We start from the raw sequence: 22,796 nt of genomic DNA, 5'->3' as shown, positions 1-22,796 counted from the left end.
CAATGTGGTGAAACTGGTCACCCTATACTGACGAATCCCTAAGGCTCTTCCCCTTACAATGTAACAGGAGCAACAGCTCTACCTAAGACAGAGGCAAACAAACACAGGAGCCTGTCAAGATGAGAAGACAGAGAAGTATGGCCCAAGGGAGGGAACTGATTAAGGTTCCAGTGGGAGAACTAAGCGAGGAAGAGATAGCCAACCTATCAAATAAAGAGGTAGCCAACCTAACAGATGCAGAATTCCAAACACTGGTGATAAAGATGCTCACAGGCTTGACAGATATGCTTGACTATGGCAAATGCATAAGAGAAGAAGTGAAGGCTATGCTAAATGCAATGAAAGAAAATCCACACAAAACCAATGGTGAAGGGAAGAAAACCAGGGTTCAAATCAATGATTTTGAACATAAGGAAGAAAAAAACAGTCAACCAGTACAGAATGAGGAAACAGGAATTGAAAAAAATGGGGAGGCTTGGGAATCTCTGGGACAACTTTAAACATGCCAACATCCGGGTCATAGGGTTGCCAGAAGGAGAAGAGGAAGAGCAAGAAATTGAAAACTTATGTGCAAAAACAATGGAGGAAATCTTACCAAATTTTGTGAAGGAAGTGGACATGCAAGTCCAGGAAGCATGGAGAGTCCTGGGTGAGCTGGACCCAGAGGAGACCACACCAAGACACATCATGATTAAAAAGCCAAAGGTGAAAGATAAAGAGAGAATTCTAAAAGCAGCAAGAGAGAAGCGGAGAGTTGCCTACAAAGGGGTGCCTATAAGACTGTCAGCTGATTTCTCAGAAGACACTTTGCAGGCAAGAAGGGACTGGCAAGCAATATTCAATGTGATGAAAAGCAAGGACCTGCAGCCAAGATTGCTCTATCCAGCAAGGCTATCGTTTGGAATGGAAGGGCAGATGAAGTGCTACCCAGACAACGTAAAGCTAAAAGAGTTCATCATCACCAAGCCATTATTATATGAAATGTCAAAGGGACTTACTTAAGAAAAAGAAGATTAAAAGTATGAACACTAAAATAACAACAAACTCACAAATATCAACAACTGAATCTAAAAAATAAAAACAAAATCCAACTAAGCAAGCCAGAATAGGAACAGAATCATGGGTATGGGGATCATTTGGAGGGTTATCAGCTGGGAGGGGGAAGGGGAGAAATGGGGAAATGGTGCAGGGATTAAGAATTATAATTGGTTGGTACAAAATAGACAGGGGGAAGTTAAGAATAATATAGGAAAGGGTGAAGCCAAAGACCTTACATATACATGACCCATTGACATGAACTAAGGGGGGTGGGGTTGCAGGAGGAAAGGGGAGTACTGGGCAGAGGGGAGCAAAGGGGAAAAAATTGGAACTACTGTAACAATATAATCAATTAAAAATACTTAAAAAAAAACTATACAACTTTACCTCCACTAAGATGGTTGTACTAATACTAATTAAAAAAAGAAGAAAACAGCAATAGTGTTGGTGAGGATGTCAGGAAATTTGAACCCTCATACATTTCTGTTGGGAATATAAAATCATGTAGCTGCTATGAAGAAAAAACCATCGGTTTCTAAGTTAAATAGTTATCATGTCAACCATCAATTCTACTCCTAGGTATATACACAGGAGGATTGAAACACATGTACAGAAAAACTCGTATGTTAGTGTTTGAAGCATTATTATTCGTAAAAGCCAAAAAGTGGAAACAACTTAAATGTCCATCAGTTAATTAATGGATAAACATGTGGTGATTTGTGAGGGAGACCCAAAAAACAGAATTTATTTTTAAAAAATCGAGTATTAATTCTTATATGTTTAAACTTCAGTCACCTCAAAGTGCTCTCCATTGAATGCAATACACCTACTGAGACATTTTTTCCACTGCTCAAAACAGTTTTTGAACTTGTCAACTTTGATGCCTGTTAGTGCTTCTGCCATTTTTTATTTCAACTCTTCCAAATCGGCAAAACGTTTCCCTTTGAGGACCTTTTTCATTTGGGGAAACAAAAAAAGTTGCTCAAGACCAGAGCTGGTGAATAGGGAGGATGGGGTATGGGGGTCATGCTGTTTTTGGTCAAAGACTGCTGAACACTCAGCTCACTGTGGGCAGGTGTGCTTGTAAATCACCCACCATGAAATGAGCAAACACGTGGAGTCTTCAAAAAAAATTCACTGAAGCTGAATGCAGCTTCTCACAACAGTGCCAGATGGTATGCTGATACATATGGGTTTCTAGAACACTAACTCAGCTAGGGAAGCCTGTACTGCAGGGGGCCCGCTCTCCAGAATATTATTTTGCTTTGTTTTTTTACTCAACCATAAAAATAAATGAAGTACTGATAGATGCTACCACATGGGTGAACCTTGAAAACATTATACTGAATGAAAGAAGCCAGGCACAAAATGTCATGTGTGGTATGACTTGATTTTTATAAAATGTCCAGAATAGGCAGATCTATAGAGCTAGAAAAGCAAATTAGTGATTACCAGGGGATGAGGGAAGAGGGTTTCTTTGTTTGGAGTGATGGAAATATTCTGGAATTAGGTAGTGGCGATGGTTGTATGACATTGTGAATATTCTGACCACTGAATCATGCACTTTAAGATGACTTAAATGGTTAATTTTATGTTATGTGAACTTTATCTCAATAAAATTCATTTGCAAATCTACATTTGCAATGCAAATATTTTAACTTATATCTACTGATTTCCATGTCTAAATACATTATAATCTTTTTTTACTTCAGGATGCTAGGAAAGCTTGTAATGATACAACGCTTGTTCAGGTAAAGTTCCCCCCACCCCCTCAATTTACTTTACTAATTCACGTGATACAGCTTCACTCTGATGCAAATGACATTAAGATTTTTTTATTAGTATGTAATTGAAAAAATGAGATCTCTAAAACACTGTAATTTGTCAGGTGCTGTACAAGTGCTTTTAAAAGCATACTTGTTATAATAGAAGTCTGTGGAAAATAAATACTATAAAAATATGTAGATTCTTATATGTTTTTTTTTAAGGTAGCTTCTTGATTCTTTTTGATATAGTCTGATTAAACTTTTAATCCTGTAAACTCTTAGGAAGGTTTCATTAGTTTAACAGTGATAATTTTCATCAAGGAAATGTTTTATGTGCTTTACAATATAATAAAACTGGCTTTCGTATGGACAGTTAATTAGAAATATTTTACTCTTTGATTATCTACTATCAGATTTTTATTTGGGCTTTTTTTTTTTTACTACAGTTGGGAGGTATGTCTGTTCTTTTTAGTTAATAGTCTACAGAAGATATTCTTACTGAAAGATGTGCGGGTGGCATAATTTTAAATACATTTTCTTGAACTACATATTGATCCTATAATTTACTCTATGGCAATGTTTATATTAAATTACCTTCAATAGCTCTAAATTTGTTTACGTCTAGATTTCTTGCCTCTTGTTGGGGTTTTATTTCCCGAGCTATGTCTAATGTACAGAATAACAACATTCATGTCTCCTTCTAAAGATCACATCAAATATGGATTCAGTGGGTCGGATACAGATGCGAACAAGGCGCACGCTGAGGGGGCACCTTGCTAAGATCTATGCTATGCACTGGGCATATGACTCCAGGTTTGTACCTGCCATTTTCAAACTATCCACAGAATTATATTCATTGAGAGTCATCATTTCCATTTCCTTTACAACAAATAATTTTTATAGTTAAATGAAACTTCACTTTCAGTAAAAATATTCAGTGACACTTTAAAAGTTTAGAAACAGTTACTATGGAAAATAAATTTCTCTCTCAAAAATAACCATTATTGAATTATCCAGGTTAACTGTTGAAGATTTCTTTGCAATTGGGTATTAGATATATATTTTTTTACTATGTCAAAAGTAGTTCTATCAAAATTTCAGTTAATATGCATATATTATTGAGTATTGCTGTTTACAACTTACTGGATATTACTATAAATATTACCTAAATTCACAAAGGATGGAAGTACATATCTATCTTTAGCTCTCCAGATTGCATGTTTCAAGATGCAGCCTCTTTTGCAAAACTACTTGATTAATTCACATAGCAGTTATTTTTTTCCCTCTTTTACTTTCTTTTGGCATTTATTTGATGCCACTTTGCTGCTAATTTTCACTTACCCGATTTCTTATAAATACGTGTAAATATCATATCTACCAGATGGTAGAGGCCTAAAAGTTAGGAGGTATTTTCTGTGTTGTACGCGTAACCCTATATTCACAGACTTTCAGTTGATGTTTTTGATTGAATGAAATATGGTTGTTAGGCTTACATGTACTCTATTGTCATTAAATTTAAATCAGTAAATACAAACCACCCAGCTAATGCCTACCAGAATCTACCAGAATCTTGAATAAGAACCAAGAATGTTGTCATCATAAAATTGTTGAGTCATAACACAGACATTTTTAGTACAACATCTAAATTTTGCTAAATTTTATGTTATGTTGAAAATTTTGGCATGCAAAATAGATTTCTTTTAAAGTTGGGAAGAGTATTTTTTGGTCTCAAGTTTTTAATTTGAAAAATCATGTCTTTTTTCTGAACTGTTCTACATTAATGCAATGCATAACTAATTTAAACTACTTTTTTCCCCTAAGTGTTAAATTATTTTTGTTTGTTCCTCTAGGCTGCTAGTCAGTGCTTCTCAAGATGGAAAATTAATTATTTGGGATAGCTATACAACAAATAAGGTAGAATTTCTTAATCATTCTCTGAAGTAACCTATTATTTGAAAAAGTGCTCATCGGTTCTTTCCTGTATTCTATTACTTTCATCTGTAATTTCCTTCTGAGATAAATGTATTAGTTATTTTAATCTAGATCCTTTTTTGAGGCTTAGTGTTGCTTTTAATATTTAGCCCCTTTTTAATTCCCAAGGATAACAACAGAAATATTGTTCAATATGTTTTACTAGACTCATATTTCATATCTGAATATTAGAAGAGTGTGCATCAGTTTTACCTACAAATGATTTTTTAAACAAATTCCCATTTCCTAATGTGACAACAACCCTGAGATTTTTATTTCTATTTGTGGGTAAGCCAGAATGCTAGTGTGAAGCTTTCCTTTGTCCACTCCAGGCATTTATCTGTGTTTCCGGATGATTCAGAAGAGACAATAGGTTAGAGGCAAATCACCGCTTGTTTAGGTCTCTTGCTGGTGAAAGCCAGTGGGTCACCCTCGTGTGTCCCCTGGAAGGAATCCATGTCATGTAGGTGTTGAGTGGTAGTGGAAAAGCTTCAGGAAAACTTTCACAGCTCAAATACCTTTAGATTCTGTGTACACTTATATGACTATTTTTCAGTAATGTTTAAAAAGTATTATTTTATGAAGTAAACAGTATCTTCAGCCTGGTAGAGAATTTAAAGGTAGCTAAGACAGACTTGCATTATAACAGTTTTTCTACATTAATTGGCATTGAGCATGTGTCTTTCAGTTATACTTTCATAAAACAAAAGAATTGTGTATTAAAAATATTATTTTAGGTAAAGTGAGAGCACAGTAGTAACCACATGATGTGTTGGTTCTCTGTATGGACCATTGAACACCTTAAATTTTGCTTCCTGGTTGGCAAATGATTGGTGTTGGGTAAGAAGGCAACAGAGAGAGGTGTGAGTAGATCAGTGCGAACTATTGCCATTGTTTAAATTCAAGGCCAAAATATGTGCCTTGTTATTAGAAGGACCATATCTTCATAGAAGAACCATTTTAATCGGTTCTGATACTTGTATTACTTAATGATATGTTGGAGGAAATTCCTTTTTTGTGCACTACTGTAAAAACAAGGAATTTTACATTTTTTATCTTTAACATTTTACAATTAATATTTCAAATTGTTATATAGCATTGAAATATCCTTGTTCTTGCTCTTTCTATTAAAAGAATAATTTCTAAAAAGAGCAGATCATTTATAATAGAGAAAAAATAATAGGCATTTCAACATGCATTAGTATTTTAGTTTTCACTGTTCCCTTTCTCAGTCGATTGCATTCTTTAATTATTTTGCTTTCATTTTTAGATGCATTTAATTTTTAGTAGTACTTTTTTCATTGAAAATAGCTTAGGAAGCTGCATTGACTGCCTTTACTTAGTAACAGTTTTTGTGTACTCTGTCCTACAGATGCATGCTATTCCTTTGAGGTCCTCCTGGGTGATGACCTGCGCTTATGCCCCTTCTGGTAATTATGTTGCCTGTGGAGGTCTGGACAACGTCTGCTCTATATATAACGTAAAGACCAGAGAGGGAAATGTGAGAGTGAGCCGAGAGTTACCCGGTCACATAGGTGAGCTCCACTGAATATTGTCCTACTTTTCTTTTTTAAAAAAAGTATTATTTTTGCAGAGATGATATATTTATTGCAAAAATTCAAACAATAATGAAAAATACAAAGAGAAAGCAAATATAATTTTCTGTATTCTCTGCAACCATATGACAGTTATGGGATTTTGGTATCTATACTTAATTATGTAATTGAAAGTATATATTAAGATAACACTTCTGAAGTATTTTTCACTGTGAGACCACTTTGCTTTATCTGGCAGAGTGCACACCACACATGGTTCAGTGGTATAGCATTTGGTTAGCAGTGTTCATTAGGAATTTTTTGCCAGTCCTTGGGATTTTGCCTCTCTGAATTCTTTGCAATACTATTTGACCACGCTTTTTACAAAATCTCTACGATGGTATTTTCTTGCCATTCCCATATTTTGAAATATTGGTGAATGCTGAGCATCCAGATGCTATAGTTTTCATGAAGCCTTCATTTGGGGTGATTGTGCTAATTTCTCACAGTAATTTTAATCTTTCTGCAAGGTTCTTAATCCCACCTGCCATAGATTACAGATATTTGAGAGGAGTATCTGTCTCTCCTCAGGAAATTGTTGTAGGCAGGAGGGACTGTGTTTTACTGAAGTTGAAACTTTCAGAGTGCCCAAAATGATGTCATTGTCACAGTAAATACCTAAGAAAGAGTTAGTGGATAAAATTTTCTTTCAGATAGCATAGAGTTTGAAGTAATTAAAAGTAGAACTATCGATTGTACTAAAAAACACCATTGCCTAGGTCTTATATTTTTAAGAATATATATTATTTCATATGCTAATTGAGTTATTTAATCAATGATAATCTAAAATGTCACTCTCTATGCTGTAGGCTACTTGTCCTGCTGTCGTTTCTTAGATGACAGCCAAATTGTTACAAGTTCAGGAGATACAAATTGGTAAGTTTATTCCAGAACACCACCGATTTTGGGAGGTGAGGGTGGTAGAAGGAACTAATGTAAGGAGATATGATAGTCATTATTTTTATTCACTTTTAATTACAGCGCTTTATGGGACATTGAAACTGCCCAGCAGACCACCACATTCACTGGGCACTCTGGAGATGTGATGAGTCTGTCTCTGAGTCCTGACCTGAGGACTTTTGTTTCTGGTGCTTGTGATGCCTCCTCCAAGCTGTGGGATATTCGAGATGGAATGTGTAAACAGTCTTTCTCTGGACACGTGTCAGATATTAATGCTGTCAGTGTAAGTGAATAGCATTTCTAAGGGAAATTTATTGTGCATTTTAAGTGCTGAACTCTATAGCATGATTTTCACAACAAATTGCCTTCGAGGATTTTTATAAATAATATTCTCTTATACCATTGAATTCCCGAATAGTAATGGCTGATTAAAAAACAACACAGAAAGGTTTTATCCATAGGTCTTTATTTGCAGGTGAACAATAGCTCTGTTTCCAGATTCAGAGGGATAGATCATCTTGAGCAAACAAGGTGGATGTCCACAGAAGTATCTTCAAATTGTTCACGATATCCCTTTATTATCCATTTGATATCTGTTTAATCTGTAGGACATCTCATTCATAATATTGGTAATTTGTCTTAGTTTTTTCCTGGTGTCGTGGGCTGAATTGTATGCCTCCAAAATTTTACGTTGAAGTCCTAACCTCCAGTACCTCAGAATGTGTCCTTATTTGAAAATAGGGTTGTGTGGATGTGATAAATTGCAATGTACTGGACTAGGAGCCCTTAATACAATATGACCAGTGTCCTTAGGAAAAAGGGGACATTTAGAGATAGGAAGCAGAGAGGGTAAACAGTGAAGAGAAACAGGTTGAAGACAGACATCTACAAGGCAAGGAGAGAGGCCTTCCAGATCCTTCCCTCCCAGCCCTCAGACACCTTGATCTCAGACTTCTAGCCTCCAGAACTGTGAGACAATAAATTTGTTGTTTTAGCTACCCAGTCTGTGGTACTTTGTTATGGCAGCCCTAGCAAACTAATACATTTGGCTAGAGGTTTATCAGTTTTATTTATCTTCTCAAAAAAAACCACCTTTTGGTTTCAGTGATATTCTCTATTTTGTATTCTGTTTCATTGATTTTCACTCTTGATCTTTTTTTTTTCTTTTCTGCTGCTTCCTTGGGTTTCATCTGTTTTCCTTTTTCTAGTTTCTTCCTGCACCCCTTTTTCTAATTTCTTTAAAAAATTTTTTTTAAATTTATTTATTTTTAGAGAGAGGGGAATGGAGGAAGAAAGAGAGGGAGAGAAACATCAGTATGTGGTTGCTTCTTGCGTGCCCCCAACTGGAGACCTGGCCTGCAACACAGGCGTGTGCTCTGACTGGGAATCGAAACAGCGACCCTTTGGTTGGCAGGCCGGCGCTCAATCCACTGAGCCACACCAGCCAGTGCTCTAGTTTCTTAACATATTATTGACTGGCAATTTTATACAAAAAGCTATCCCATATCACCAGCTATTTTTTCATAATTCAGTATGAAAATGAAACAATCTAAATATACTTTAATATACTTTATTTATACATAATGTATAAGAATTGTATAAGCTAATGCCAGTGCAAACATGAGTTAACTTGTTATCAGTCAACAACATTGCGGCTTGAAAACACCATTTTTTTTTCATGACTGGTCAACAGTGTGTTATGGTAGAAGGTGACATCATTGATTTGAAGCTTTTTTTCTTTCCTAATATTGGAACTTAAAAGTTATGAGTTTCTTTCTAAGTACTGCTTTTAGCTACATTCCACAGATTTTTATGGATTGTGTTTATATGCACTTGGAAAGAATTTGTATTCTGCTGTTACTGGGTGGGGAGTTTCATAGATGTCAACGAGGTGAAGATGATTGAAAGTGTTATTCTTCTGTGTCCTTACTGATTATTGTCTGTCCTTTCTATTCATTATTGAAAGAGGAGTGTTGAAATCTCTTAATTGTGCATTGTCCATTTTTCTTGCACTCTATTAGATTTTTGCTTCATGTGTTTTTCAAAGTATAAACCTTTAGAATTATAAATGAATTGATTCCTTTATTATTAAATATTCCTCCGTATCCCTGGTGATGTTATTTGCTCTGAAATCTTTATTTGATATTACTAAAGATGCCCCAGTTTTCTTTTGATCAGTGTTAGCATGTTTATATCTTTTTTTCCTTTCTTTTACTTTTTAAATAAAATATTTTATTTATTTATTTCCAGAGAGAGGGGAAGGGAGGGAGAAAGAGAGGGAGAGAAACATCAGTGTGTGGTTGCCTCTTGCACTCCCCCAACTGGGGACCTGGTCTGTGACCAAGGCATGTGCCCTGACTGGGAATTGAATCAAGGACCCTTCACTTTGCAAGATGATACCCAACCAAGCCACACTGATCAGAGCAGTTTTGCTTTTTCATAGTCTGATGATTTCTGCCTTTTATAATTTTAACTCAAAACTGAAATAATAAGAGTTGCATTTAGAAAGTAGAAAAAAATAGCACTATTTGCAGGTGATGTGTTTAGCTATCTAGATATCCCAAAAAAGAGTTCTGTATATTTTCTGGATTACAGAAACTATTATAAAATCAATAACTTAGCTATACCAATAATAAATAGCCAGGTAGAAGAGAAAAAAGAGAACAGCAACAAAAATTCTAAGATAGACAAGGAATAAATTTTGCAAGAACTGCGCAGAATCTAAATGAAGACAATTATAAAACTTTACTGGTAAACATTAAAAAAAAATTCCGTGTTCCTTAATTGGAAGGCTGTGTATTTCAAGACAGTCATTTATCCCTCAAATTCATTTTTAGGTTTAGTACAAATTTTAATCAAAACCCAAGTGGATTTTTTTTTTTTTTAGATGAGTCAGAGGAATATGGAGAGAAGAGACTTGATCAAATATCTGTGAAATTCAAGCAGGAAAAAAAAGAAAGAGGATAGACTGATATGAAGGACAATAACAAGAGTGTGTTGCCATGCCAGATAATGATTTTTTTTTTTTTAAGTGTGATACAGGTACCAAAAAAAAAGGACAGACAGAAAATTCAAAATGAACATTTTTTTAGTATGTAAGAGTTTAGAGAATTATAAATGTAGCAACAAAATTAGTAGAAAAAATATTTATTTCACAGCTAGGACACTTGCTTAACTCTTAAAAAAATTAAATCAGATCCTTACACTGAATGCTGTATATCAAATAAATGCCAGGTGGATAAAAATTAAGATGTGAAAACTGAAATTATTAAAAAGGGAACTAGAAGAAAATATAATTGAACATCAGATAATATCCTGGGAAAAACTATAAAAAAAATTAAAGAAATCTCAAAGGGAAAGATAACCAATTTCACTACATAGAAGTTAAAAATTGCTTTATGTTTTTAAAAAAGTAAATAATATTTGGCTAATGATAAACTATAAAATAATATTTAAAACTAATTTATATTCTTTATTCCTACAAATCAACAGATTAAATACTGACGACACAGTAAAAACTAAGCAAAAGATATGAACCATTAGTTCATGAAAGTATTACAGATAGCCATTAAATATATGACAGAGTTATTTCCTCTTTATAAAAGAATCAACGTTGAGTAGCACCAGTATCTGTAAAAAGAGATTCACAAATTAATAATGCATAGTGTTCTTTACTACTAGCTTAACTTTATAACCTAGCCTAGTTGGAATGATTTATGTCCTTTTTAATAAAATCTTTCCTATTTATTTCTCATGATGGGATTTTGAAACATGTCTATATGAGTATATGTATATAAATTTCATAAATAGTAATATTTGTATTTAAATATTTTAATAAGACATATGGAGGACCAGAGCCAGTGTTTACTGAATACTTGCTTTCTGCTAAACCACAGGCTGTGTGCTTGGCAGGTGTTATTTTATTCAATCCTAACCAATACTAAAACTGAAACTAGACCCAAGTGTCTGAGAATCTTTAGTGTTCAACAGCAGTCCCCTGGTAATAAGCCATGTTGGAACTTGCATCTAGGTCTGTTTTACCACTGTGTATTATTACACTGTCTCACATGACTTTTTGTACATGTCTATGGAATAAATGTTTGTTGCATTCCTTTCTAGTTTTTTCCAAATGGATATGCATTTGCCACTGGCTCTGATGATGCCACTTGCCGTCTCTTTGACCTGCGTGCAGACCAAGAGTTGTTACTGTATTCTCATGACAATATTATCTGTGGAATCACCTCCGTAGCCTTCTCAAAAAGTGGGCGCCTCCTGCTAGCTGGTTATGATGACTTTAATTGTAACGTGTGGGACACACTAAAAGGAGATCGTGCAGGTTAGTACCCGAGTCCACATTATGTTCTGGTTTTGTCTGGGAACAGGAAGAGGTTTCCATCTGTTGTTGGAGGCTCCTGGACACTGCGGATTTGGGGAATGGCAGCCCAGCAGTTCTTAGTCATTGTTGTCCTTTGAGTTCAGTTACTGTCCATACTCCATAGTTACATTTCTGCTTTCTGAAGAGTTAACATCTAGTTCTGTCATATATGTTTTTTTTTTTTTCAAATACAAGTGAAAGTTTATTTAGAAAGTCACAGAGGTAGAAAACGTGAGCCCGCTGGGTTGCGTGGGCTCAGGAAAAAGGGCCCTTGGAGCTTAGGAGAGAGAGAGCAAAGGTACACACCTTAAGGGCAGAAGAGGGGGAAAGATATGCTCCAGGGAGAGAGAGAGAAGGGAGAAAGAGTGCACCCTTGGGAAAGATGGGGGTGGGAAAGGCACAAGCGTGAGCATGTGCATGTGTGTGTGTGCACATGCATATTTTCTTATTAAGTTTTGATACAAAAATGAACAGTGATATAATTCAGGGTGGTCTTTTCCAAATTATAGTCTTCTGGTAACCCGACAGGAAACCTTGTAACTGCTATGCATCATCTTCCTTCTGGAACAGATCTTGTCTGGGACAGGACAGACCCACTGTCTTCCCTTAGCCCTGTATTTTTGAGTGTCTGTCCCGCAGCTTCCAAAATGTTGGTATATACATCAAGTCATTGGAGACTGTCACAAATTACATAGGGTGATTTAATTTTTTTTTTTTAGAATTAAAGTTATATTTAAGGAATCAAATAGTTCTATGTGGCATGTTATCAAAACACAGTAGTCCTCTGACCCCAGTCCATGTTTTCTGGTTCCAAAAATAGCTTGACTTTTAGGCATTAACTTTTAGGTTTGGCTTTATCATTGCTCCTCCCACCACCTTCCACCCAGCCACATCCTTCCTGTCTTCCCATTTTTTGAATTTTGTTGAGATGTCAGTTTACATGATTGTGACTTTTTAATGCAGTACTTTATGCTGGGCCACAAGGTATATACTATGATTTCTTTTGCTATGCAATCTTTTTAATATTCTCTAGGGTTAAGTTAATTTTTTGGTTTACTCTTAGTTTTAAATGTACTTCTCACTAATTAATCTCCCACATTTCTGCCAGTTTCAGTATGTCTCACAGTGGATCCATTTTCATTCACTGTGCCAGGTACTCACTGGACCTTTTTCATCTGGCAACTTATGCCCTGTAGTACTGCGAAGGTCGGGACTGTTATTTAATTGCTAGCATTTCTTCTCTGTTACCATTCTCTTTCTAGAACTTCCATTATTCTAATGTTTAATTTCCTTGGGCTTTCCTTAAACTTCTCTCCTATTTTCCATCTGTCTTTTTTTTTTTTGTTCAGTGTTGTAGGAGAAATCCTTGCCTTTTTTTTTCCCCAATGATCTTTCTATTAAGTTCTGGTTTTCTACTTTTGCTACCACTTTTTTTTTTTTTTTTTGTCATGCATTCTTTATTTCATGAATAAAATCTTTTGCTTCTCTAAGGTTATGAATGAAAGCCTCTTATGAAGATTTCTTCAAACACAATCTTTTGATTCCCAAGTTGCTCCCCTGCCCTTTTATAGTCCCCTGTCCTTATTTTTGGAATACTTTCTTTAAAATCTGGTGATTCTTAGCTTGTTATTGATACTTAAGAGTGAGGCACTAAAACTGTTTGAAAGCCCTGTGCACAGGGTTAGGGTGTTTTGCCTACATGCCTCCCTGGACAATTGGGCCAGACTTTCATTGGGGAACCGCTGATAGATCTTATGGACAGTTTCCCCTTGGGCAAGACATGTTCTCTGAGGTGGATTTCCCACTTTCCTACCTGATATGTGTAAGCTGCTATTGGGGGTGGGGGCGGTGTCAAAACAATTAGCAAGTAAGCTTTCTTTATTTTCCATTTTCAGCAGTTTTACCAGTCTCAACTGTGCCTGTTTTCCAGTTAAGAGACGCTTAATTTCTCCCTTTCTAAAAGTATTTTATTTATTTATTTATTTGGGAGAGAGGAGAAAGGTGGGAGAAGGAGAAAGGAACATTGATATGCAAGAGATACATCAATCAGTGGCCCCCAACTGGGGACCTGGCCCACAACCAGCTAGGGCCTTTTTTTACTTTCGCCAGCAAATAAGTCTCTATAGTCTTACATCTTGGTGCAGGATGATCAATCCCCTGGCTCAGCAGTGGAGGAGGAGTCCTGGGGAGTTTGATTCCTAAGCACTTTCTTATGTTGTATTAGTTGACCCCAGCTTTGCCGCTTCCTGGTTCCAGAGATGCCTGGTTCCACTAGTATCTGACCCTTTTGGAGGTTCTGCGGTCTAATTTTGTTTCTTGGCTTACCAGACCATTTGCAGAACTCAGCATTTGAGGGTCTACTAAAACTTCCCACCATCCAGCTTACAAAATCTTGTTGCCATTGCCTACTCTCATACCCTCACTGTCCTTGTGGGTTTCTTCCTTACCCTTTAAAACTCCTGTACAGTTCTTGAGGTTTCTGAGGGAGTAGAGACAATATGAACATTCCCAGGAATAATTTTCTACAACCTGTCTTAAGAGATTGTAGAAAAGTTCAGTTTGCATCTTGTAGCTATTCTGTTGTCCAACAGCAATTACTTTTTAAAGATATTAGGTGTTTTGTCTGGATTGAATCAGTTAGTATCCACAACAAAATTAAAATGCGTGTTTTCTATATTTTTTAACATATGCTTGATTTTTAGTTTTGCTTTGCTTACAGCCATTTGGTGTCAAGGTGGCTCCACTGGACACTTGCACCTTGAAATTTATTTGTGGCTCATTCTCATACTAATGGGCATTTTCCTTTCCAGTGCGAGTTGGAGTATTTTGCCACAATGTTCATTTTTTATTATTTCAATCCATAATGGCAAATTTGCCCATTGCTAAATAGTGCCATATTGGACGTGATACAGAGAATATTAAGTTAGACAAGATGAACTTTTGTTCTGAGAGTGGATGAAAATACCTTACTAATATATAGAAGGGAAAAAATCAACACAGTATTAATTTTTTTTTTTTTGTAAGAATTTGATATGTTCTTTCTTTAAAATCTTTACATTTCTCGCCCTGGCAGATGTAGCTCAGTGGATTGAGCGTAGGCAGGCCTGCAAGCTGAAAGGTCGCTGGTTCGATTCCCAGTCAGAACACATGCCTGGGTTGCAGGCCAGGTCCCCGGTTGGGGGTGTGCAAGAGGCAGCTGATTGTTTCTCTTGCACATGGAAGTTACTCCCTCTTTCTCCCTCCCTTACCCTCTAAAAAATGAATAAAAACTTTTAAAAAACTTTACATTTCTCATTTTCTTCCCAAATATTTGGGAATATTTCATTTTATCCCCCCTGTGGTAATCACAATATCAAGATAATTATACAAATGAAACTAAAACTAAATGAGTTTGATGGCTTCAGGAAGTTACAACCAAAACAGTCCAGTGTTTGGTGGTTAACCGAATAAAGTAAATAAACCATGTTGGTATTTTTGGAAGTGGTGTTATAAGGCAACTTCATTCTTATGTTTTTGTTGTTCTTGTAGAAAAGACTACTTCATTGAAAATTTTGTTTTTGTTGAAAATAGCATAGCCGAGTGGCAAAGTTTGGAGTAGCATGAACTTATTAGAGATGCTGAGTAATAGCCTATATCTGTTTTCCTAGATATAAGAAAGCATAATTATGGAATAGTTTTTTAAAAATGAGAAACATGATTTGACACATGTCAAAAATTCATGTAATACAAAGAACAGTATTTACTTACATGTTCAGCTTACCCCTGCACTCAGTCTCCGAACTCAGAGAAACTTGTTAGCTTTTTTTAAAAAGATTTTTTTGAGAGGGAAAAAAAGGGAGAAAGAGAAACATCAATGTGTGGTTGCCTCTCACGCGCCCCCAACAGGAGCCCTGGCCCACAACCCAGGCATGTGCCCTGACTGGGAATTGAACTAGTGACCCTTTGGTTCACGGGCCAGTGCTCAATCCAGAGTCACACCAGCCAGGTCTTGTTAGCTTTTAAGTAATAACCTTCTAGATCGTCTGTGCATACGCTTGTTTAATTCTAAAACTTGCCATCACTAACTTTTTATTGAACTTTGTTTTTCAGGTGTTCTTGCTGGTCATGACAACCGTGTCAGCTGTTTGGGTATAACTGAAGATGGCATGGCTGTAGCAACGGGCTCTTGGGACAGTTTTCTTAGAATCTGGAATTAACAGTGCATACAATTTTTCTGTTTTCTGTTGATATCTGGAGAAATTAGTGCTGTAGCCTATAGCTGTGAAAAAAAAAAAATCTACCTTATATTTACAGTTGAAGATTTTTCTATTGAAACTATTATATACAAAAAAACAGCTTTCCGTAAACTACAAAACAGAAAAAATGATGAAAAAATAAGGCAAAAGGTGCTTGCTGAATCAAAAGGACCAGTGTGGAGCTGAGCTAATTTAACCTTGATGAAATTTTTACTCAGTTTCTTTCCTTGTGTAAAACAGGATGTACACATTATAGCAACCTATCATGCTTGTGTTTGCATTTTTTAAAAATTACATTTTCAACTTCGTATATATATCAGAGATATCACATTTTTGAGTTTTGTAATGGAGGAACCAGGCACAGTAATAGATAGATGTAATCCCTTATGTGTATGTCCTTATGTTTGAAGAAAGTCCTTAAATTCTGACCTCCTGTTTGCTTAAATTTTTAAGAATGTTAACATGGTAGGTACCTGAGAAGTCCTTTTGAATATCATTAGTTTCTGGCGCATCATTTGCCATCCTATCAATTTAAATAAGTTGCTCATTTTCAGCCCTTTGAGGGGAAGATAATCTGAACTAGGGAGTAGGGATTTTCCTATGAAACTTTAGACATACATAAGAAACTTTATTATATTAATAGGTAGAGAGCAGTAATCACATATAAATGGTTCTTGGCATTTTAAAAAGCAGATTGTGATCAAATAACACTTTGAGTAATCTTCTAAATAGTTGCACTTTTCTATTGATTACATATTCTAGAACTGAGTTTGTAGTCATTATTCCAGAATGTTGATGACTGTTTACATTGTCCTTCCATCTGAATAATTTTTCCCAATGTTCTCCGTCAGTATGCGTCTAGATATAAGGAAACGTGATGGTGTTACTTTGTTGAAAGTGTAAAGTCTAACCAATCACTAGATCTGTGTATAGTTGTGACAAGGTGGATTTATGAATTTATGTTCACATAAAATCTCACAATGTAAACTGTGCCTTAAGGAAACATTTCAGCTTTGCTCTTCTGTGACTTGTCGTCCCTTAGAACGAAGTATTGGTTTCTAAGTGGTGTGGCTATGCTTCAAAGAACACCTAGACCCAAGTGACTCCATTTTAAAGCCAAAAGAAAAATTCAAAGAGGAAAATACTGAGCAATTCATTCCTTTGGTATAATCATGTGTTGTCTATCACTAGAATGGGCCCTCCTGGATTTAAACAGATACTTTACTTTCCCCTTTGGATTTTCTCCTACAAATAAATCTAAATGATTGTCAATGGAAGATTGTTAGTTTTGTTTGATGGTGCACTGTGTTTCGTTAACTCAGCAAACTGTGTCAGTTACTATTAAGATGGGTCCCCTTGTAATCCTGAATATTGCCAAATTTTACATGTCAGTTTTCATTTTTACATTGTAAATGTGCTAGTCAGTACACCAGCTATAATGTCAGTTTTAACATCATTGATATTAAAAGGGGAATAAGACAAATAAAGGAAGATGAAGATATTGGGCCAAAAAGACTTGTAGATGGCAGGCATGAATATATATACACAGATTCTTATGAACTTTTTCCTTCATTAGAACAGATCTTTGCTATTAAGCAAGAATATTTTAAAGGAATGTGAGGGTTTGCCATGTAGTTCAGCAATTCATTCCAAAATCCTAATCAAGAAAGCACTAATGCCATGTGCAAAATAGAGTATTTCCCTCCACTTTGTAAATTATTTAGGGGAGAAAAAAAATTTAATCAGAGAGGCACACAGACTATAATTTTGTGATCTTAAACATGCTGATAAAAATGATTTAATGTTATTTCTATGGATAGTTTAAGAACATTTCCCATAATTAACTATGTATTAGGCAACTGAAACCTACCCAATTGTGGCTAATTATACATATGACCAAATGGCGACCTTATTACATTAACTTAAAACCTTCGCTTTCTAGTAATATGGGTTCCACTTGCTAAATATTTTTATTTGCATTTTGAGTTCAGCTGATTGTCTATTTAAATTCTGTTGTTCCTGAGACTTTCTGAAATCAAAAAGAGTGATACATGATTTGCAGAAACACTGTACAGTTTGAATTTTGGTTTTAGAAGATGTAAAAGGACTTCTTGCTAGGTCCCTCCCTAGCTGGTATTTCTATACCTGTGATTCCAAGGTTACCACACACCATATGAGTTTATTTTCAGAGAGCCAAAGATTTGGGCTTAATATTTCAACTATAAGAGATACTAGCTGGCAGTTCTCCTTATTTTAATTTAGATTCAGCTGAACTGATTAATATTAATAGTGCTAGTCTTCTGGACATGATGGATGCAGGGGCTTCTGGAATATGGGGTAGACAATTTTAAAGTTCGTCTGTTAAGAGAAATGGATCTTCACTTCTCCAGGTGAGAAAATGAAATTTTTATTATTTTAAAAGTACTGTGCAATATTATATAACTTACCTTTTGAGTTCTTAGATTTAATAAAGATTGTCCATTTTAAAAATGAAACCCTTCAGAGAAGTTTGTGCTTTGAACACTGGTGAATGTCTCACCTTTAAAATGATAACAAAATTGAATACTTGTGGCTTATTTGTTGATGTATTTAAACCTATGGAAACTGGGTAAACAATCTCCCAAAAGAACCTATTATTATTTTAATAATGAAGATTTTCTTCCTAGAAACTTTAGTGTGTAGGTCAGGACTAAATTTTTAAAAAACTAATTACTATGTTCAGCTTCTAGCTCCCCTTTTGCCATTGTAGAAAGCAAAATTTTAAACTTTCTCCTTTCCTGTTTGAATTTTTAAAAGACTTACAAGCTAGACCATCTTTCTTGTGAGGAAGGATAGCACAATGAATAAAACTGGCATTTTAAATTAAGTAGACTGTAAAGTACACTTTATATTTACTAGTTTTTCTTTCCTTCATTTTGAGTTGCCTTAAATTTAGTGCTGTATTTTAAAATACTAGTTACCATAGGTACTCATGAAAATGGTTTGTATCTGAATGTCTAAATTAGCATTGTTTTAAAAAGTAATTTATTTATCACAGATTGATAGTACACCTTGTATTTTTAGCAAATTTGTTTGCATGTTAATAAAATTTCCTGTCTTTTTTTCTTAAATCCAATTACTGATGCTGTAAAAGATAATGCAGCGTTATGAAAAAAATTGGTTTTAACTGGTGTTCATGTACCCAACAAAAAACTTACATCATGCAATATTTTTTAATTAATAGAACTTCAGATATAACTGATAGATAGTTCAAGCCTTTTCTGTCTGTTACACAATGGTGCTCTATCCTATTGTTTTCTTTACAAAGAAGCATCTAAACACTGCATCTGTATATTTTTATCCAAAGGCATCCACATCTAAGTGGGTTTTTTAACTGGTTAAAATGTTTTTCTTCACCTAGAATGGTTTATACGCGCTTGTGGCCAACTGACTGGGAATGTCAGTAGTATGACTATGGGAAAGGTGAACGTACTAGACTTTAAACCAAACATAGGATGGATCTGTCCCTTGATTTAACAGTCTTCTTGGATCTTCCTTGCAGTGATTCATTTCTTGATGTGTACAGTAGCTCTGTGAAATAATGTTGGCTGTGAATTGATATTGTAATCAATAAAGTGCTTTAATCAGGTTTCATGTGGCCTATTTAAGTTCCAGAACTAAACTCCAAGCCCAATATTTCATGCTCAGTCTTAACTCCTTTATTTAAACATTTGTCCTGTGCTACAGAGCAAGGATGAGATTGGCGTGCTCCTGACCTATCCTTCTGTACCATGTTAGCTTACTCTGAAAAGAACACAGATTTTCATTAAAAGAAGAATTAAGTCATTCTTTCTCTGGTGTTCCCTTAGGATAAACAATTCTGTTGCTTATAGGATTGATTATAAGTTTTTACTTTCATTACCACAACCTTGGAGAAGGATGAATGAGGAAGTTTTCAATATGTGTGGTCAGGTTAACTAAACGGGTTAATCCAATCAAAAGATGAGTCAATCCATCCAAGACAGCTTATACTCTTAACCATAAAAATTAAGAGGAAAGCTCACTAAATGCCAGTATAAATACTACACTGATCAACTATCAGACAAACAAGTTTTATTGTCACCTTGCAAGTTTGCATAGTCATAAAAAATGTACTTTTGTAAAAAGGTTGAGGTTATACAAAGTTTATAAATATTCCTGCAAACAGTGAACAATAACTCTGAACTACATCAGCTGTAAATTACATGATCTCTGAAAATTCACGGGTTTGGTTGTAGGTGCCCTTATCTAGGCATAAATGTTGTGTTTCATCATTTTAGTGTTCCATTCCCAACATTCATAGATTTTCAAACTTGACCAGGTGGAACTGCACTCACACTGGTGATGGAAAACTTACTACAAATTTATATACCAGAACTACAATTCAACGAGTTCCCAAATGTTAGTGTGCATCAGGATCACCAGGAGAGCTTGTTAACAACAGATCACTGGTCCCCAAAGTTAGTGTCTGATTCAGTATGTCTGGGGTAGGACCCAGTAATGTGCATTTCTTCCAAGTGATGATACTGTTGATCCAGGGACCAAACTTTGAGAACCACAGTAGTATAGTAATGAGGTGATACCGAAGCACTATGCTGTTTCAAAAAATCAAGTACTTTGTATAAAGTTAAGGACTTGAACTGTAAACTAAATTAGCAGTACAGTCTTAGACATCAATTTTTCATGTTGCAGTTGTTACCTGATTCACACATGTTGGTGGCAGGTACTAATTTTTGGTTATAACAAAAGCTGTAAGTTAATATTTATTTGGATTTGACACAGCATCCTAGTATGTGATTGGCATAAAAATTTTTTTTGAAAGGCTTAAATTATTTTCTCCTTAAAATATCCTGAAAAATAGTTTTGCACCTGCTGTGAAAGAATGGCATCCAGGAGCCTTAAAGGCACAGAAAAGGAAGTACTGAGTATTAAAAGAAGAGCCGGAAGAGTTTCTCCTCCCACAGAAAAGAAGCGTGAATAGACGTGTTTGGCCAAATGCTCCGTGTCCTCTGTGATCGTGCATTTCTAACAAGCATCTAGATGATGCTGACTTGGTGGTACTCAAGGCTACATTTTGCATAGCAAAGCCCTAGAATGTCATTTTTAAATGTTGCCATATGTTTCAATTAGTTTTTAATACAAACACACACAATACTTGAATCCATAAATATTTCATTAGGCTAAAAAGTACAGTGATAATTTTTAACAATGCCCTGGCAAGTTCACACAAATAACAGTAAAGCCACCCTGGGGGATGATCCAGCAGTATCCTCAGCAAATACCTTCTGAAGAACAGAGTTTGTACACGACTATAACCACCCAAAATTCAGACTTCCATTTCTGGCTATTTTTATCACTTCAAACTTCAAAACTGATACAGAAAGCTTTCCTTACTGTTGTCATAGCTGAAGCTGAAAATGTTTCTTTAGAAACATCAGGAAGCTATTTCGACCCAGAAACTTTTAGAAGAGACTACTTAGAATAAACTTTTATACCCTTTACTTTAGTTTTAATGGGAATATATAATAAGAAGGAGTAAAAAACAGCATATTTATTAGTGTTTTACATACCTGCCAGAACGGCAAAAAAGACTGTAACCTGCAAGATAATACACTCAAGAACATTCCACACTCCTTTTTGGTGGTTAGAGCAATGCAGATATAAATCAAAAAAGTGATTATTCCCATTAAAGTGACCTCAAAAGTTAGTTTTGAGAAAAAAGATGAAGGGAGCAGTCTCTAACTCCTGGATGCCAGGAAGCAGAGTTTCAGAATCAAAAACGAAGAGAGCCCTAAGTAAGAGCAAGGCCCCACCCCTCAGGGGTCACATAATTGCTTCTGTTGCTTTTTATTAATTCATCATTTTAACATGTCAAACAATTCAGCCTGTTCTTTAGCCAAAATTTAAACTAAAGAGACATAATAACACTCTTCAGAAATGCAAACACCCTGAGATAGATCATTACCAGAATCTACACAAGAATTTGCTACTTCGGTACAGTGGGTACAATTCATATTTAAAATAATTTCATAAAAATAACTGTCCCAAATCATCCAAGTTGCATTTTCTCTGATGATGATCACCAAAGCAATCTCTATTGTTAAGATTCTTCTTCAGTGCTTGAATGTAGAAACTGCTTAGTAAAATTCTCCAGCTCATTTTTAAGTCGAACAGCTTTATTTCTAATTTAAAAAATGAACAGAACACCAAAATAATTATCATTAAGGTCAATAAGAAAAAAATGCATTCCATCCCATCTTAAAAAAAAAAAACGAACCACCAGCCTGCTGCTGCTACACTTAGCTGAACCCAGACTGAACTATGAAAACCCCTTTTAGAGTACTGTAGGTGCTACTACAGCTTTGTGGTAAACAGAGGGCAATGTTCAGGAGTTAAAAGAATGAAAGCATAGGAAGCAGGAGTCCTATCACCTTATATGGGAATTATAGCCTAAGTCACATGCCGTCACAACTGTCCTTGAATCTCCTTTAGGTTAAGCGTAAAGTTTAGGACATGTGGTCCATGGTATACCAAAATATTTTAAAGAGATACTAGAATCATATTTGATGCAGCCAAACGTCCATAAAAAGAGAAGAAACAGGAACTAAAAATGACCAAGGAACACAGATTTGTGTCTCCCATTCTCATACTATGCCAGGGTGCACACACATACCTGAATGAGTACATGCTTCAGGCCATATAAGTTACGTGTACATGTGAACCCCACTGTATATGTCTTTGGGCAATTCTCCTGAAGTACTAGGGCAGTTAAATATTATCTGGAATGGCTGCACTAAATCCAGTAACAATGGAGATTACAATTATGATATATGTTTTATTTTAATTTTCTCTTAGAAAAAGGATAAATGAGCAGATAAAAAATATTCATATCTCAGTC

At 35.4% G+C, this 22,796-nt stretch overlaps 2 protein-coding genes across 2 annotated transcripts in view; one reads left to right on the top strand and one right to left on the bottom strand.

Moving 5' to 3' along the window:
- GNB4 (G protein subunit beta 4) overlaps positions 1-16,652 on the top strand; it is a 41,300-nt gene extending 24,648 nt beyond the window's left edge. The window contains exons 3-10 of the mRNA XM_090274175.1: positions 2,751-2,789; positions 3,511-3,617; positions 4,655-4,718; positions 6,148-6,310; positions 7,180-7,246; positions 7,352-7,553; positions 11,390-11,606; positions 15,735-16,652. Coding sequence (XP_090130301.1) covers positions 2,751-2,789; positions 3,511-3,617; positions 4,655-4,718; positions 6,148-6,310; positions 7,180-7,246; positions 7,352-7,553; positions 11,390-11,606; positions 15,735-15,841 — 966 coding nt within the window. The 3' untranslated portion in view covers positions 15,842-16,652. The remainder of the gene's footprint in view (positions 1-2,750; positions 2,790-3,510; positions 3,618-4,654; positions 4,719-6,147; positions 6,311-7,179; positions 7,247-7,351; positions 7,554-11,389; positions 11,607-15,734) is intronic.
- Positions 16,653-21,053: 4,401 nt separating this feature from the next.
- The window catches only part of MFN1 (mitofusin 1), a 43,404-nt gene continuing 41,661 nt past the window's right edge, over positions 21,054-22,796 (bottom strand). Inside the window, exon 19 of the mRNA XM_090274164.1 lies at positions 21,054-22,080. Within this exon, the coding sequence (XP_090130290.1) occupies positions 21,999-22,080 (82 nt within the window). The 3' untranslated portion in view covers positions 21,054-21,998. The remainder of the gene's footprint in view (positions 22,081-22,796) is intronic.

Source organism: Furipterus horrens, unplaced genomic scaffold (genome assembly GCF_987537825.1).
Source record: "Furipterus horrens unplaced genomic scaffold, mFurHor1.1.pri manual_scaffold_1, whole genome shotgun sequence".
In the NCBI taxonomy this organism is placed as follows: domain Eukaryota; kingdom Metazoa; phylum Chordata; class Mammalia; order Chiroptera; family Furipteridae; genus Furipterus; species Furipterus horrens.
The sequence above is the reverse complement of the archived record's forward strand: the minus strand, read 5'-3'. Positions and strand labels throughout refer to the sequence as shown.